Here is a 17,300-nt window from a genome sequence, read left to right on the forward strand (position 1 = left end):
CCAGAAAACAGACAGCGCCCTTCCCTCCCTCCCCCGCCAACGGTTTGAGGCACCTGCGTACTTCCAGCACCTCTGGGTTACTTGTGCCTGGCGTGTACTGAATGCTAAGGCCCGGGCTGTGTTACCATATTCTTTAGAGAATAATGACAACAAAGCAAGTCTGTATATGGGCAGATATTTATTTATTTGACAAGCAGAGGTGGGGTGGGGGGGAGATCCTCCATCCACTCAACTCTCCAAATGCACAAAACAGCCAGGACTGGGCCAGGCCGAAGCCAAAGACCCTAGAACTCCATCCGGACCTCCCACATGGGCGGCAGGGACCCAAAGACGCGAGCCATTGTCTGTCACCTCCCAGGGTGTGCGTCTGTAGGAAGCCGGATCGGAAGCGGAGGCAGGACCCGAACCCAGCACTCGGGTGTGCGATGCTGCCATCCACAGCAGCAGCCCGACCCCTCTGCCACCAGAGCCACTCCCAGTTGCAGTTTTCTAATATTTTTGACGCACTGTTGGTTGAATCCATCCATGGGGAACCCGCGGAGACAGGAGCGCTGCTTCTGGGTTAGGAAGTTTCCATTCGAAGCGACCGAGATGAGTTCACCAAGGCCTCTAAGAGTGAAGTCCAGATAAGCAGAGAGAGAGAGAGAGAGAGAGATCCGGAAGGGCAGGGCGAGCACGGGAGCCGGCGCCCCAGAGCCTCCCTCACACCGCTTGGCACCTGTCGGCCACCGTGTCCACCGTGGAGCGGGAGAAGGACTTGCTGCCATGGATCGCGGATTCCTCTGCCAACACGTTGCGGAGGAGGCTGGGGAGAGACTTGCGCAGCCGGCCCTGGAAGCCCTGGCCGGCGACCACGTAGATGATGGGGTTGATGCAGCAGTTGACGTAGGCAAGGGCGACGCACAGGGCGTCCAGCCGGGTGGCCCACCGGAAGGTGGCGGAGGAAGGCTGCAGCAGGGCTATGATCATGCCCGTCACCTGGTAGGGCAGCCAGAAGACGAAGAAGCTGACCACCACGGCCACCACCACCTTGAGCGTCTTGGTGGAGCGCGTGGCCTTGCGGCTCCAGGTCCGCAGCAGGAGGAAGGTGTAGCAGACGCTGAGCGTGAGCAGCGGCAGCAGGAAGCCCACGACCAGCCGGATGATGGCCACCGCCCTCTCGGTGCGCACGCCCTCGCGCCCGTAGTCCACGCCGCATATGGTCTTGGGCGGAAAATACTCCTGGTGCACCGAGCGGTACAGGAAGGAGGGGATGGTCAGCAGCAAGGCCAAGCCCCAGGCCACGCAGCACGCCAGCCAGGCCAAGCCAGCCGCTCGGAAGTTCTGGCACCAGATGGGGTTGAACACGAGCAGGAAGCGGTCGGCGCTGATGGTGGCCAGCAGCAGGATGCTGGCGTACATGTTGAACAGGATGAGCGAGGGCAGCACCCTGCAGGCGGCCCTGCCGAAGGGCCAGTGACCCTCCTGGATGATGGACACGAACAAGATGGGCAGCGCCAGGCAGGACAGGAGGTCGGCCACGGCCAGGTTCAGGAACCAGATGGCGTTGACGGCCCGCTTGGCTTCCAGCGCCGTCACCCAGACCACCAGGGCGTTGCCCGGCACCCCCACCAGGAAGACGGCCATGTAGATGACCAGGGCCACGATGGTGGACGGGCGCAGCCCTCTGACAGTGTTGTCCACGGGGGTGGAGGGGTCCAGGGTCCCGAAGGAGTCATAGTTGGTGTAATCGTACGTGTTATTTTCCATGGGCGCCTACGTGGAATCAGAGGCAGGGAGAGTCTGAGGCTCTGTGGGCCACCGCCTCCTCCCGGGGAATGGGGGTGCTGAGGGCCCAGGCAGCTGGGGGGCTGGCCCTCCCCTCCAGCCTCACAATGCTTGGGGCAGGTGCCCGGCCCACCCTCCCCGTGTCCCACGGCCTGGCCCCACCCCCGACTTCAGCTTCCTGCTAGGTGCACCCTGGGAGGCCACAGGGGGAACGCTGGCCGCCCATATGGCAAACCTGGATGGAGCTCCCGGCTCCTGGCTTTGGCCTGGGCCAGTCCCAGTCGTCAAGGGCATTTGGGGAGTGAAGCCGTGGACGGAAGAGCTAGCTCTCTCTGTGTCTCTCTCAACTAAGAGAGAAGGGGGAGTGGGAAGGCAGGGAAAAGAAAGTGAGGGAATTCTTTTTTTTTTTTTTTGACAGGCAGAGTGGACAGTGAGAGAGAGAGACAGACAGAAAGGTCTTCCTTTTGCCGTTGGTTCACTCCCCAAATGGCCACCAAGGCTGGTGCTGTACCGATCTGAAGCCAGGAGCCAGGTGCTTCTCCCGGTCTCCCATGCGAGTGCAGGGCCCAAGCACTTGGGCCATCCTCCACTGCCTTCCCGGGCCATAGCAGAGAGCTGGCCTGGAAGAGGGGCAACCTGGACAGAATCCGGTGCCCCAACCGGGACTAGAACCCGGTGTGCCGGCACCGCAAGGCAGAGGATTAGCCTAGTGAGCGGCGGTACTGGCCATATTGGCCAACTTTTGATAAGGTCTTCAGAAAGTTCGTGTTTACGCATGGACTTCGAAGGCTTTGAGCACCAAAACAAACATCTTCGTGGTCCATTTTCCCCTGAACTTTTGGAAACCCCTTCAGATTCTGGAACGGGAAGGAATCAGGCGTTTGGGAGCCGACACAATTGTGGCGCAGTGGATGAAGCCGCCACTTGGAACAGCCGCCGCCCTTATGGGAGCCGGTTCCAGTCCTGGCGGCTCCACTCCCGCCCCAGCTCCCTGCTAGTGGCCTAGAAAAAGCAGCAGAACATGGCCCAAGTGCCTGGGCCCCTGCCGCCCACGGCATGCAGCTCCCAGCTCCTGGCCTCAGCCTGGCCATGGCCAGCATTCCGGCGGCGAACCAGAGAACGGAAGCGCTGTCTCTCTTTCTCAGAAACTAAAGAAATACAACTTCCAGTGGTGAATTATCTGAATTTTTCTTAATTTTTCAAATGCCAATGTCATGAGGATGAGGAGGGGCCAAGGGCCGAGACCACAGAGCCAGGATGCCCACTGCAGCCTGGAGTCCCGGCCTGGAGGCTGGAGCAGGAAAGGCATGTCCACTCTAGCGGGTGCCACTGGGACACCAGACAAGCTTGAACACAGCGCGCGGTCCAGACAGCAGCAGTGAGCGTATCCTGACACAGACGCCCAGGCTGTGCGCCTGCAGGTGCAATGCTTACTCCTGGGAAACTGACGCTTGTGTGTTCAGAGGTAGAGGGGCATGGGGCCTACACTGGACCCTCAAAACTATCCAGGAAGAACATGATAAACATGGATAGACAGGGAGAGGGAGAGGGATTGAGAGATGAGAGACAGAGATAGATAGATGGGGGGCTGGCGCTGTGGTGTAGTGGGTAAAGCAGCTGCCTGCAGTGCTGGTATTCCATATGGGCACTGGTTCAAATCCCGGCTCCTCCACTTCCCATCCAGCTCTCTGCTGTGGCCTGGGAAAGCAGTAGAAGATGGCCCAAGTCCTTGGGCCCCTGCATCCATGTGGGAGACCCAGAAGAAGGTCCTGGCTCCTGGCTTCAGATCAGCACAGCTCCAGCCACTGCGGCCATCTGGGGAGTGAACCAGCGGATGGAAGACCTCTCTCTGTCTCTGCCTCTGCCTCTCTGTGTAACTCTGCCTTTCAAATAAATAACTCTTTTTTAAAAAATAAGCGAGTGAATGGACAGATGATTGATAGTTGGGTTGATGGACGAAGTGGACAGAGAGATGATGGATGAATGGATGTCTGATAGATACTGGGTACCTAAAATCTGATAGATGGGCAGTGTTGCCGGGTGGATGGATGGTCGAGCAGGTGGATGAATAGATGGATAGACACATGATAGACTACATTTGGAGAATCTAGGTAAAATGTATATTATTTGTATTACTCTTGCAGTTTCTCTGCATGTTTGAAAATCAGTTGAAATCAAAAGTAAAATGTCTTGCACTGGTAAACCCCTGCCCTCAACCGCCCTCCCCACAGCACCGCAAGCCAGCTTCCCACTTCCTGTCCTCCAAGTCCCCAAGCCTTGAGGCACGAAAGGGCTTGTGCCAGGCACAGCTGGAGGCCCCGGCCCCTGGCCCAGATCCTGGCACTGGAAACAGACAGCTGTTTTGAACGTTCCCCCTACCCAGACCCCGCAAGCGGCCTGTGACGCCAGTTTTTGCCCCTGCTGGTTCCCCGCCAGCCCAGAGCCTCCCCTCCCCCTCCCCAGCTCCTTTCCCGCTGTGAGCTCAGGACTTCTCCTCTCCCTGACTTCTGCAGGGCAGAGTGGAGATGTCCGCTCCAGCACTCTGAGGCTCCTGGGGTCTTCCCCCATGCCGACAGCTCGCTGGGTTCTGCTGTGAGCATCCCACAGAGGCTGGAAGTGCACCACGTGCCCAGCAAGAGGGGAGCGGCTGAATCAACCACGCAGGACTTCCAAGGTCAAGGGTAAAGGAGAGAGCTGGCTCAGAACCCAGCATGTGGCCTACAACCAGGGACACGCCCGCTCTGGCTCCCCGACCTGTGCGTGCCTGTGGGCTCGTGCCTGCACAGCCCAGCTCCAGAAACTGTGGCAAGGCAGCCTCCCCAGGATGGGGAGAGGGACGGGGCCAGGGCAGCTTTTGCCCATATATACTTCTTCTTCTTCTTCTTTTTTTAAAAGATTTATTTGTTTATTTGAAAGTCAAAGTTACACAGAGAGAGAAGGAGAAGCAGAGAGAGAGAGAGAGAGAGAGAGAGAGAGAGAGAGAGATCTTCCACGTACTGGGTCATTCCCCAAATGCCCGTAACAGTGGGATGGGGCCAGGCCAACTACTTGAGCCATCACCTGCTGCCTCCCAGGGTTTGCACTAGAAGGAAGCTGGATTTGGAAGCAAAGGGGTGATGCGAACCCAGGCACTCAGATTTGGGATGCTGGCGTCCCAAGCGATGTCTTAGCTGAGGACCTACCAAGCCGCTGAGACCTGATAGACTCTGTTAGGTCACTGAGCCTGAACTTGAGCCCGATGGAGCCAGGCGCAGAGAGAATGTGAAGGCCCGCACCCGGGACATTGCAAACTGCTAAGATGCACGCTGCAAACGTCACCAAGGAGCCTCTCTACACACCCCCACCCACCTGGTCAGGGCGCCCGTGACGCTCGGTACCTCCCCCAGCGAGCCGCTTAAGGGACTGTGCAGGCTGGTCCTGTGGTGCAGCTGGCTAATCCACAGCCTGTGACACCAGCATCCCTTATGGGCACCGGTTCGAGTCCCGGCTGCTCCACTTCCGATCCAGCTCCCTGCTATGCCCTGGGAAAGCAGTAAAAGTTGGCCCAGGACCTTGTGCCCCTGTACCTGCATGGGAGACCTGGAAGAAGCTCCTGGCTCCTGGCTTTGGATTGGCCCAGCTCTGGCCGTTGCGGCCACCTAGGGAGTGAACCAAGGGAAGGAAGACCTCTCTCTCTGCCTCTGCCTCTCTGTAACTCCGCCTTTCAAATAAATAAAATAAAAAGAAGGAAGAGAAGAAAGGATTCTGCCCGCTGCTCAGACAGAACGAAGCCTCGCTTCGACCCCCTGCCCTGGGTCCAGGCAGACTCAACCCCCAACCCCGGCTCTCTTCGCCTGCTCACTTGTCCCCGCCAACGTAACTAGATGCCTCCTCGCTTTCTAAGAACCTGAAAACCCTAACAGCTAACACGAGCCACGGCACCAGACGCCATGCCTGCGTCCCTGGGTGTGCACCCCCCCCCCAGCTCCTCCTCCACCTGCCCTCCACCCCGCCCCGCCCCTTTCCAGCCCCAGCCTCTGCTGGAGGTGCACACCTGCCACCCCCCACCCCCACACTGATCCTCCTGAGGAAGTCACAGTCTCTGTGGCCGGCGGCCACCTGACTCGTTTGTCTTCTTGAATTTGCACAATCTCAGTCACGAAAAATCTATAAACATTCAAAAGCAGAAACACTCGCTTTTTTTTTTTTTTATAGCAGCAGAGGAAGCTTCCATCTGCTGGCTCACTTCCCACACGTCTGCAACAGCTGGAGCCGGACCAGGCGTCAGCCAGGAGCCGGGAAAATCCCAACCAGGGTCTCCCTTGTGGGTGGCAGGGGCCCAGCTCCGGGGCTGTCAGTGCTGCCTCCCACAGTGTGCATTTCCCGGGATACGGCACCTGAGCCAGAGCCAGCAACGGAACCTATCAGGTAGGAAGTTAGAAATCAGCCTACGAGGGGCCAGCGCAGTGGCGCAACCGGTAAAGCCGCCGCCTGCAGTGCCGGCATCCATGTGGGCGCCGGTTCAAGTCCCAGCTGCTCCACTTCCCATCCAGCTCTCTGCTATGGCCTGGGAAAGCAGTAGAAGATGGCCCAAGTCTTTGGGCTCCTGCACTCGTGTGGGAGACCTGGAAAAAGCTCCTGGCTTCGGATTGGCCCAGCTCTGGCCATTGCAGCCATCTGGGGAGCGAACCAGCAGATGGCAGACCTCTCTCTGCCTCTGCCTCTCTGTAACTCTGTCTTTCAAATAAATCAATCTTGAAAGAAAAAAGAAATCCGCCTACGAGCCCAGGACTTACACAGGGCAAAGTCCTGCCCGGACCCCGAGAACTTTCCAGGCAGTCTCAGCGCCCCCCCCTCCCCCAGGAAGCTCCCCGGGGCAATCCTCTCTGCTCAGCACCTGAGAACACGATAAAACCTTCCAGTCCTTCCTCCAAGGCGGGCACCCAGGGGAGGCGGGCACCCAGGGGAGGCGGGCACCCAGGGGAGGCGGGCACCCAGGGGAGGCGCCTCCCAGCCTGACAGCACTAGGGAGCAAAACCTGGGCAGGAATATTTCCTGCTCCACACTCAGCAGACCCTGATCTGGAGGAGGGGAAGGGGAAAGCGCGGCGGAGAACCAGACCCCCCCTCCCTTGTGAGCCGCCCGCCCGCCCGCCCAGCCTGCCGGGTTCATCCTCTGCACTTGACCATGGGACCTGAGCGACGGGGTACTGTCTGTCTCGGATCTGTCCCGTCCGTTCTACCCCAATAGACCTCGCTACCTTGCTGACCACTGCTCTCTGTCTCACAGCTGAATTCTTTCTGGCGTGAAGACAAGAAGCAAGACCCTACCCCCAATCTCTGCTAACAAACCTAGGTAATCGTCTCCCACGTGAGATGTGGCTGTCTTAATCAATTAGCCAAACACCCGCCATTAACACTCACATTTGTCTTTAAAGATTTATTTATTTATTTGAAAGGCAGAGATACAGAGAGAGAAGGAGAGAAATGAGGTCTTCCATCACTGGTTCACTGCCCAAATGACCACAATGGCCAAGGCTGTGCCAGGCTGAAGCCCGGAGCCTGGAGTTTCTTCCAGGTCTCCCACATGAGTGCAGGGGCCCAAGCACTTGGACCACCTGCTGCTGCTTTTCCGGGCGCATTGGCAGGGAATTGCATTGGAAGTGGAGCAGCCGGGACTTGAACCAGTGCCCATATGGGATGCTGGCACTGCAGGCAGAGGCTTAGCCTTCTACGCCACAGCGCCAACCCCATAACACTTACATTTTAAAAATCAAATAAAGGAGCCAGCTTTGTGGCACAGCAGGTTAAACCATCGCCTACATAGCCAGCATTCTATCTGAGCATCAGCCTGACCCCAGCCCTCACGGCTGCAGCTTTGGGGGGGGGGGTGTGAACCAGCAGATGGAAGAATTTCAGTCTCTCTCTCTCTCTCTCTCTCTCTCTGTTGCTCTGCCTTTCAAATAAATGAAGATAAAAATAACCCGTTTTTAAATTAAAAATAAAAAGTCCAGGCAGAGGCAGCCCAGGACGGCCATCTTCAGCCGAAGCTGAGGTCCGGGTCCCCCCCAGCCCAGCCCCCCTCACCTCACTGCATCCAACAGTCTGGTGCCCAGGCAGGACTGGCGGGCAGGGCGGGACTTCTTTGCTGAATACCCCTGGTGTCTCCGGACAGCTGGTCGCCCTGTGCAAGTCTGGCTTGCTCAAGTTCCCCCCCACCCCCGCTCCGGCCTCCCCATCACCCCACCCCACCCCCAGGTCCATCAGCCTGTTTTCCGTTTCCTCTTTCTCTCAGATGAGGCAAAGGCAGAGACCTTTATACCAGCTGAGCAGGTGCAGTGCCCTGGGCTGGGACGCAGCAGCCTGGCCGGGCTCCCCCCTGAGACTCACGGACCCCGTGGCACAGCCAGGCCGCCTCTGCTCCTGCCGGCCTCAGTTTGCCCCGTGGCTATGACTCAGAACACCTGCACTGAGCAGTGGGGCGGGGCAGGGCGGGGCTTTGCCGGTCCAGCCCCCTGGTCCCTGCCATCCCTCTGGCTGTGGCTGGGACGGCCTTATCTATTCTGCCTTCTTGGGCCGGGGCTTCCTTCCTGGGGAAGCTGCTCAGCTCCCGAGCCCCCTGGGGCTCCCATAGCCCCTTGGCGACCTCATTCCTCTGTCCTGTCCCAGCCCTGGAAGGTGAGACTGAGAGAAGAGGGGAGCTGGGGAGAGGGCAAGGAGCCCCCCAGGGGCTGGAGAGGAGCAGGCCTCCCCCCTCCCGAGACTCACCAGATGCTGGGCTCCCTGCTCCGAGGCCGGACACCCTCCTGCTCGCCTGGCCCATGGGTTTTGAAGCCTTGAGGAAGGAAATGCCGTCTTTCATCTAGGGGTTCCCATTGGTCTGCCGCTGGGCGTCTGGGCTGGGCCCCCTGACATGGGTGCACACCCAGAGCACCCAGGGCCCCTCCTCCTAGGCAGAGAGGGTGGCAGTGGGGGGGGGGGGGCTCAGCCCCTCTCCTGGCCTCAGTTTCCCCATCTGAGGCTCTCTCTTTCTCTCTCTCCTGGAGCCCCAGACTTCTGGGAAAGGCTCAGGGGCTCAGTTGGCTTCAACTCTCCTGGAATCCTGGAGAAGGGACTTTGAGCCCCCAGCCCCCCCCCCCAAGCCAGGTTGCTTTGAAGCCCAGAGAGGCCAAGCAGGTGGGGGTGTGGCCCAGCCCTGGCGTACATTTTCCCGTTAAATTTCCTCTCTAGAGTTCTTCCTTTCTTTAAGTTTTTTTTTTTTAATTTTTTTTTAATTTTTTTTTTTTTGACAGGCAGAGTGGATAGTGAGAAAGACAGAGAGAAAGGTCTTCCTTTTTGCCGTTGGTTCACCCTCCAATGGCCGCTGCGGCCGGCGCATCGCGCTGATCCGAAGCCAGGAGCCAGGTGCTTCTCCTGGTCTCCCATGCGGGTGCAGGGCCCAAGCACTTGGGCCATCCTCCACTGCCTTCCCGGGCCACAGCAGAGAGCTGGCCTGGAAGAGGGGCAACCGGGACAGAATCCGGCGCCCCAACCAGGACTAGAACCAGGTGTGCCAGCGCCGCAAGGCGGAGGATTAGCCTGTTGAGCCATGGCGCCGGCCAAGATTATTATTTTTTATTTTTTTAAGGCAGCATTAAAGAGAGAGAGAAGAGACAGAGAGCGAGAGATCTTCCATCTCCTAGTTCATTCCCCAAATGATCGCAGCAGCCAGGGCTGGGTCAGATCGAAGCCAGGAGCCAAGAGCATCTTCTGGGTCTCTCATATGGGTTCAGGGGCCTAAGCGCTTGGGCTACCCTCTACTGCTTTCCCGGGCGCATTAGCAGGGAGCTGGATCAGAAGAGGAGCAGCCAGGAATGGAACCAACACCCATATGGGACGGCAGTGTCACAGGTGGTGACCAACCCACTGCACCACAGAGCCAGTCCCTTGTCAGGGCTTTTATGACAAGGGTCAGGGGAACAGGAGGGCCCTTCCTGTTCATGGGCTATCTCCACACTCAGGATGTGCAAAACTCAGCCTTGGGGGCCGGTGCTGTGGCATAGCAGGCTAAGTTACCACCTGTGACACCACCATCCCATATGGGCACCAGTTCGAGTCCCGGTTGCTTCACTTCTTCCAATCCAGCTCCCTGCTAATGCACTTGGGAAAGCAGAGGAAGATGGCTCAAGTGCTTAGGCCCCTGCACCCCTGTGGGAGACCCAGATGGAGCTCCTGGCTCCTGGCTTCAGCCTGGCCCAGCTCTGGCCATTACAGCCATTTGGGGAGTGGATCAGTGGATGCAAGCACTCTCTCTCTCTCTCTCTCTCTCTCTCTCTCTGTCTAAACAACTCATACTCTATCTCTTGTTTGTGGGTGGTCTGGCCCCCGCTGAGTGCCATGTTGCAAGATGAGCTTTTCTGGAACATTCTGTGACAAACGCCCTTGGGGGAGTGAACAGTTTAGATTCTCTGCCCCCGTTCTGTGCCCGCTCTTATCTAAATTCTACCTTCTTGGTAGGAGGCTGTTCTCTGTGATCACCGCGGCGTCGCTGTTGAAATAAGGAAATGTATTCCTACTGCAATGCCCTTACACAACCCGCGGTCCAAACGGACATTTTGCCCATTGCCCCAATTTTGTCCTTGATCACTTTTCTTTTCTTTTTATTTTTTCATATATAAAAAAATTGGTAAGTACACTCTCTCTGCTGTGGCCCGGGAGTGCAGTGGAGGATGGCCCAGGTGCTTGGGCCCTGCACCCGCATGGGAGACCAGGAGGAAGCACCTGGCTCCTGGCTTCGGATCAGCGCGGTGGGCCGGCCGCAGCAGCCACTGGGGGGGGTGGGGGGGTGGTGAACCAACGGAAAAGGAAGACCTTTCTCTCTGTCTCTCTCTCTCTCACTATCTAACTCTGTCAAAAAAAAAAAGAAAGAAAGAGGCCGGTGCCGTGACTCACTAGGTTAATCCTCCGCCTTGCGGCGCAGGCACACCGGGTTCTAGTCCTGGTCGGGGCACCGATCCTGTCCCAGTTGCCCCTCTTCCAGGCCAGCTCTCTGCCTGTGGCCAGGGAGTGCAGTGGAGGATGGCCCAAGTGCTTGGGCCCTGCACCCCATGGGAGACCAGGAGAAGCGCCTGGCTCCTGCCTTTGGATCAGAGCGGTGCGCCGGCCGCAGCGGCCATTGGAGGGTGAACCAACGGCAAAAGGAAGACCTTTCTCTCTGTCTCTCTCTCTCTCTCACTGTCTAACTCTGTCCAAAAAAATAAAAAAGAAAGAAAGAAAAGAAAAAAAAAAAAAAAAAGAGCACCTCCGGCTCTCGCCGTGCAGGGGGCGCCACCCTGTGGACACGCGTGAAACGCCCTGGTTCCGCCAGGGTCCGCGGCAGGTGCGGGATTTGGGGGCGGGGACGGGCGTTTGCGGTCAGCTGAACCGAGAGCGGCACAGACGCGCTGCCTTGAAAATAGTTCATTTCCAACAAAACCCTCTGGGAGGGCTGCCAACGGAGCGGGGTCCACAGAAGAGCAGCCTCGCGTGGGTTTCCGCGAGAGCGGACTCGGCTGACGAGGCGGCTGGGGGAGCGGACGCAGGTGCCTCCCGGGGGAGGCCCTGAGGCCCCGGTGTTTTGGAAGGAGGCGCACTGAGTCCTGGGTCAAGGAGGCAGGGGGGTCCCAGGCCAGGCGGCCCCTCGGCCAAGCCCCGCGCGGGAGAGAAAGTGGCCCCTGAGGGAGGCCAGCAGATAGCTCCACCCACGGCCTCGGGGTCTCCGCCCACGGCCCAACCCCGCCCCCTTCCTCTAGGCTCCGCCCCTTAAATACCTCCCCCCTACCATCGCCACGCGGGGGATCGAGCATCCAGCGGTAGACACACCCACACCGCAGCGGGACATTCAATGCCCGCGCGCTTTTTTAGGGGTGCATCTGGGGTCCATGAGCTCAGGGGCGCTCACGCAAACCACGAGAGCCCTGGAGCCCACGGGAGAGGCTGCCAGCCCTGCGGCAGGTGGACCCGGGGTAGCTCCGATGGTGATGGCCACGGGCCCCGCCAGTGTCCACCACGCGCCAGCGCGCTCTGCAGCGCCTCTGTCCCGGCCAGATGCAGTCGTTACCTCTCAGCCCAGATTTATTGTTTTTTTTGTTTGTTTGTTTGTTTGTTTTTAATTAATAGAAATCTGTTCCGCTATTCCACCTCTGAATCAGTGCTTTAAAAAATCATGTGGATGGAGCCGGCGCCGTGGCGTAGCGGGTAAAGCTGCTGCTGCAGTCCCAGCATCCCATATGGGCGCCGGTTCGAGTCCTGGCTGCTCCACTTCCGACCCAGCTCTCTGCTTTGGCCTGGGAAAGCAGTAGAGGATGGCCCAAGTGCTTGAGCCCCTGAATCCCCGTGGAAAGATTCAGAGGAAGCTCCTGGCTTCAAATCGGTGCAACTCCAGCTGTTATGGCCAATTGGGGAGTGAACCAGCGGATGAAGAACCTCTCTCTCTTTCTCTCTGCAACTCTGCTTTTCAAATAAATAAATTAAAAAAAAAAAATCATGTGGAAACAATGGGCTTAAGGAGGACTGAATTGTTTCCTTCTGTGACTCACAAAATCGCCATCTTCATCCACGGGCCAGAAGTGACTTCGCTGGGCTTGCAAGAAACTGTCGCCCTTGAAGCAGAGCTAACCAAGCATGGCCAGCAAGCCCCAGAGAGACCCTCAGGGAGATGAGGACCATGTCGCCCACTCGCACAAGAGGAGGTGATGAGGAGGAGGACCGACCTGGCCGTGTGGGGCATGAAGAATTCCATGATTAAAATGAAGAACCAGGGTCGGCGGCGCAGCTCAATAAGCTAATCCTCCACCTGCGGCGCCGGCACCCCGGATTCTGTCCCGGTTGCTCCTCTTCCAGGCCAGCTCTCTGCTGTGGCCCAAGTGCTTGGGCCCTGCACCCACATGAGAGACCAGGAGAAGCACCTGGCTCCTGGCTTTGGATCAGCACGATGTGCCGGCCGTAGCGGCCATTTTAGGGGTGAATCAATGGAAGGAAGAACTTTCTCTCTCTCTCTCTCTCTCTCTCTCTCTCTCTCTCTCTCTCTCTAACTCTGCCTGTCAAAAAACAAAAAAATGAAGATGGTTCTCACCATCTTCACTGGTGTGCTTTGTGGCAGATGAGAGACAGCTGCCAAAGGAGAGGCGCGGTGAGGATGCTGGCCCAGGAGGAATCAGTGGGGGGCGAGAGCGAGAGCCCACAAGGGCAGTACTGCCGGGAGGGGGCTGGGGCTGGGTTCTTGTCTCCCAGGCAAGAAAAGCATTGAAGGTGAGGCAGGCAGGGTTTATCTGCGCGCAGAGTGAAAAGTACCCACTCACTTTTGGAAGTGTTGTGGGCTTGCTACAGGCACAGCTGCCCTGAGCAAGGTTTGGGGCCATCCCTTTTATGTGAGCTGGAGGCATGTCATAGATGTAAAACTGGTGTACCTCGGCCAGCCCACAGGTGCTGGGGAAACATGGCTAGGAAACCGCCACCACGACCAGCTTCTCCCCGGGAAGGTGGGAAGTGGTCCTGGCGCCCTGCCCCGCCCTGCTCAGCAGGTGGAAAGAGGCCACACCCAGGTGGACGGTTCCCAAGCCAAGCAAGAGGGGTGTGAGGAGGAGGCCCTGCCGTGGGGTCTGTGAAGCCAAGCTGATCTCCTTGACGACGTGAGGGCTTTCTGGGGCTTGCTCACGTCCCCTCGGGCATGTGCGGTGGGTTTTGCAGAGGCTGACCGCAATGGAGCAGTGGCAAGAACCGAGCCAGACTTCTCAGACATGGGCATTAGGGGCAGGTGCGAGGTCACGGGTCGAGACGCTGCTTGGGATGCTGGCATCCGGTATCTGAGTACCTCAAGGGCTTGGACCCCCGCCACTCCCGTAGGAGACCGAGTTTGGAGTCCTGGGCTTCTGACTTCAACCTGGCCCAGCCCCAGCTGTTGCAGCCTTTTGGGGAATGAACCGGCAGATGGAAGATCTCTCTCCGCCACCCCACTGTGTGTGTGTGTGTGTGTGTGTCTTCCCCCTGTGTCACTCTGCCTTTCAAAAAAAGTAAATCAAATCTTTATTTTAAGAAAAAGAAAGCTGCCCACCTGCCACGCCGGAGTGCCTGGGTTGCTTCTGGCTCCTGCCTCCCGCCTCCCGCCTCCCGCCAGTGCGGACATGAGCAGCAGGTGATGATGGCACAGATCCTTGGGTGCCTGCCACCTGGATTGAGTTTAAGGCTCTCGACTTCCAGCTTGGCTCCGTCCCGGCTATCATGGGCTGTGAACCAGCAGATGGGAGTTCTGCCTCTCTGCCTCTCTAATGAACACTCTTTAAAATGCAGATTAGTTTCTTCGGGCCGAAATAGGCAGGCGACCTCTAGTGGAAATAAAAGGTATTGGCTGCTGAGTGATTCTGGGGAGTCCTGGGTCTGAAAGGACTTGTCAGCTGCAGCACGATTTCTCTTGTGCTCACACACACACGCGTGTTCACACATACGCGTGCTCACACACAAAGCTGCACTCACACAATAGCACTTGATCACACAAACACAACTGGACATGCACACAACACACTTGCATGTAGTCACTCAGAGACATGATCGGACACGCAAACTCACACAGTTCACACACACACACACACACACACACCCCAGCACTGAAAACACATTTCTGACAGAGGGTGGGAGAAGCAGCCTCACCCGTCCACACAAAGGACGGACTCAGACTCCAGAGCTCTAGGGCCGTCTTCCACTGCCCCCGCCCCCGCCCCCAGCGCAGCAGCAAGGAGCTGGACCCACAGCGGAGCAGCCAGGACCCAGTATGGGATGCCGGCGGCGCCTCCTGTTACAGGTAAGGAGACGGAGGCAGAGAGGCAAGGTACGGGAGAGCGCTTGGAGCCCTTTCCAGATCCGAAAGCCCGTGGCGGACAGCACGAAACCCCCACCGGGGCCCCCAGAGTGGGGCTGCAGCCAGCACCGGGTCACGTGTGCACAGACACCGCCCCATGCCCGGGTGTGTGCCCGTGAGAGAAACAGACGGGAGTGGGCGCTGTGGCGCAGCGGCTTGGCCACTGCATCCCATGTCCAGGTGCTGGCTGAGTCCCAGCTCTTGTTTCGGATCCAGCTTCCTGCTAACGCACCTGGGAAGGCAGCAGAAGACGGCCCCACTAACCACCTGTGAGACCCGGACGGAGTTTCAGGTTCCTGGCTTCAGCCCGGCCCAGTCCCAGCTGTTGCAGTCATGTGGGAAATGACCCAGAAAACGGAAGAACTTTTTTTTTTTAAGATGTATTTATTTATCTATCTATCTATCTGAAAGGCAGAGATGCACAGAGATTTATTTATTTATTTATTTATTTATTTATTTATTTGAAAGGCAGAGAGAGAGAGAGAGGTCTTCCATCCACTGGTTCACTCTCCAAATGGCTGCAACGGCCAGAGCTGCGCCAATCCAAAGCCAGGAGCCAGGAGCTTCCTCTGGGTCTCCCACACGGGTTCAGAGGCCCAAGGACTTGGGCCATCTTCCACTGCTTTCCCAGGCCACAGCAGAGAGCTGGATCAGAAGTGGAGCCTCTGAGACTTGAACCGGCGCTCATATGGGATACTGGCGCTGTAGGGGGTGTTACCCACTATGCCACAGTGCTGGCCCCCAAAATGGAAGATCTCTGTCTCTCCCTCTCTGTCACTCTGTTTTTCAACTAACTAATCACTAAAAAAAAAAAAAAAAAAAAAAAACAGCTGAGGGCCGGCACTGTGGCATAGCGGGTTAAGCCTCCATCTGCAGTGCCCGCATCCCACACGGGCACCAGTTCAAGTCCTGGCTGCTCCACTTCCAGTCCAGCTCTCTATGGCCTGGGAAAGCCAAAGATGGCCCAAGTGCCTGGGCCCCTGCACCCACATGGGAGACCCAGAAGAAGCTCCTGGCTCCTGGCTTCAGACTGGCCCAGCTCCAGCCATTCTGGCCATTTGGAGAGTGAACCAGCTGATAGAAGACCTCTCTCTCCCTATCTCTCCTTCTCTCTCTCTCTCTCTCTCTGCCCTTCAAATAAATACTTTAAAAATATATATGGGGCCGGTGCTGTGGCGCAGCAGGGTAAAGCCGTGGCCTGCAATGCCAGCAACCCATATGGGCACCAGTTCAAGTCCCAGCTGCTCCACTTCCAATCCAACTCCCTGCTATGGCCTGGGAAAGCAGCAGAGGGTGGCCCAAGTGCTTGAGCCCCTGAACCCACGTGGGAGACCTGGCTTCTGGCCTCCGATCAGCTCAGCTCCGGCCACTGTGGCCATTTGATGAGTGAACTAGCAGCTGAAGACCTCTCTCTCTCTCTCTCTCTCTACCTCTCAGCTGCGTGGTTCACCACAGCCAGAGGTGGGAGCAAGCCAGTGTCCATCACAGCTCATCAGGGATGAGCAACACGTGGTCTGCCCACACACGCTGGGCTGTCACTCAGCCACGGAAAGGAGCGAGGACCGACTCTTGGCCCAGCACGGATGAAGCCTGAAGACAGGAAGCTCTGGGTGACGCCAGCCAGACACGAGAGGCCACGTAGCACATGGATCCTTCTATACGGACAGTGAAGAACAGGCAAATGCTTAGAGGACGGTGGGTGCGGCGGCAGAGGGGTGGGGGGAGGAGTTTAACCGGCGCAAGGCTTCAGCTGGGGACACTGCCGACAGTCTGCAGATGGTGACGGCTGCACAGCACGTGAGTTCATTTGGTACCTCTGTATACCTTAAAATAGTTCAAACTGGGGCCGCTACTTAGGATGCCAGTACCAGAGCCTGGTTTGGCTCCTGGCTCCACTTCTGACTCCAGCCTCCTGCTCATGGGATGGCTCAATGCCTGGGCCCCTGCCACCCACAGGGAGACCCGGATGGAGTTCTGAGCTCCTGGCTTCAGCCTGGCCCAGCCCTGGCTGTTGCAGGTATCCGGGGAGTGAACCAGTGGATGGAAGATCTCTCTCCATCTGTCTCTCTGCCTTTCAAATAAAATAAACATCTTTAGATGCAGTAAAAGGGTTAAACACTGTAACTTCTGTGCTCCAGCCTCACGTGCCCCTCACCTGAGCCACGGCAGCAGCCCCCTCCCCAGCTCCAGGCTCGCACCATCGCCCCCTAGTGTCCATTCTTCACGCAGCAGTCAGGGGGCCCCGTGAGGCTCCCACCTCATTCCCAGGAAAAGCCAAAATGCACAGCGCGGACCATGAGGCCCTGAACAATCCGCCCATGATCTCCCGCCTCCCCCCACCCGACTCCTGCACCAGCCACGCGCCTCCAGCCTCGGGCCTTCTCGCTTCTGCTTCCCCCGCTCCACCCTGCCCTGCTGCCCCCTCGCTGTGCACACGGAGACCCGTGTCCCCGCGGATGGGGCCGTTCCAACAGCCTGCTGGGCTCACTGCCGCCTGCCTCCTTGGTGTCTAAAATAACCCTGGCTCAGAACAGATGCTCAGAAGAGATTTGTTAAGTGAAAGATCAAGAGATACAGACGGAAAGATGAGAGGAGAGGAGACAGAGGAGAGGGGAGGAGAAGCCGGGGACTGGAGCGGGGGAGGTATTGGGGTGAGCTGGGGAGAGAAGCGGGGGGGGGGGCAG

At 57.9% G+C, this 17,300-nt stretch overlaps 1 protein-coding gene across 3 annotated transcripts; it reads right to left on the bottom strand.

Annotated features, from left to right (window-relative positions):
* Positions 1–175: 175 nt before the first annotated feature.
* Positions 176–8,546, bottom strand: C5AR1 (complement C5a receptor 1). Of its 3 annotated transcripts, none has more exons than XM_062176895.1 (2): positions 8,514–8,546; positions 176–1,755 (listed from the first exon to the last, which is right to left on the bottom strand). In XM_062176895.1, the coding sequence occupies exon 2, from the start codon at positions 1,747–1,749 to the stop codon at positions 703–705; it is 1,047 nt and encodes a 348-aa protein (XP_062032879.1). In that variant the 5' UTR covers positions 1,750–1,755; positions 8,514–8,546; the 3' UTR covers positions 176–702. The 3 variants fall into 3 exon arrangements, with proteins under 3 accessions (XP_062032879.1, XP_062032880.1, XP_062032878.1); XM_062176896.1 differs by lacking the exon at positions 8,514–8,546 and adding an exon at positions 8,060–8,130; XM_062176894.1 differs by lacking the exon at positions 8,514–8,546 and adding an exon at positions 7,833–7,900.
* Between the last annotated feature and the right edge of the window lie 8,754 nt (positions 8,547–17,300).

This window comes from Lepus europaeus, chromosome 19, assembly GCF_033115175.1.
Source record: "Lepus europaeus isolate LE1 chromosome 19, mLepTim1.pri, whole genome shotgun sequence".
In the NCBI taxonomy this organism is placed as follows: domain Eukaryota; kingdom Metazoa; phylum Chordata; class Mammalia; order Lagomorpha; family Leporidae; genus Lepus; species Lepus europaeus.

Bases quoted from the DNA above. Each gene is read 5' to 3' on its own strand.
- C5AR1 (XM_062176895.1), bottom strand. From the start codon at position 1,749: ATGGAAAATAACACGTACGATTACACCAACTATGACTCCTTCGGGACC.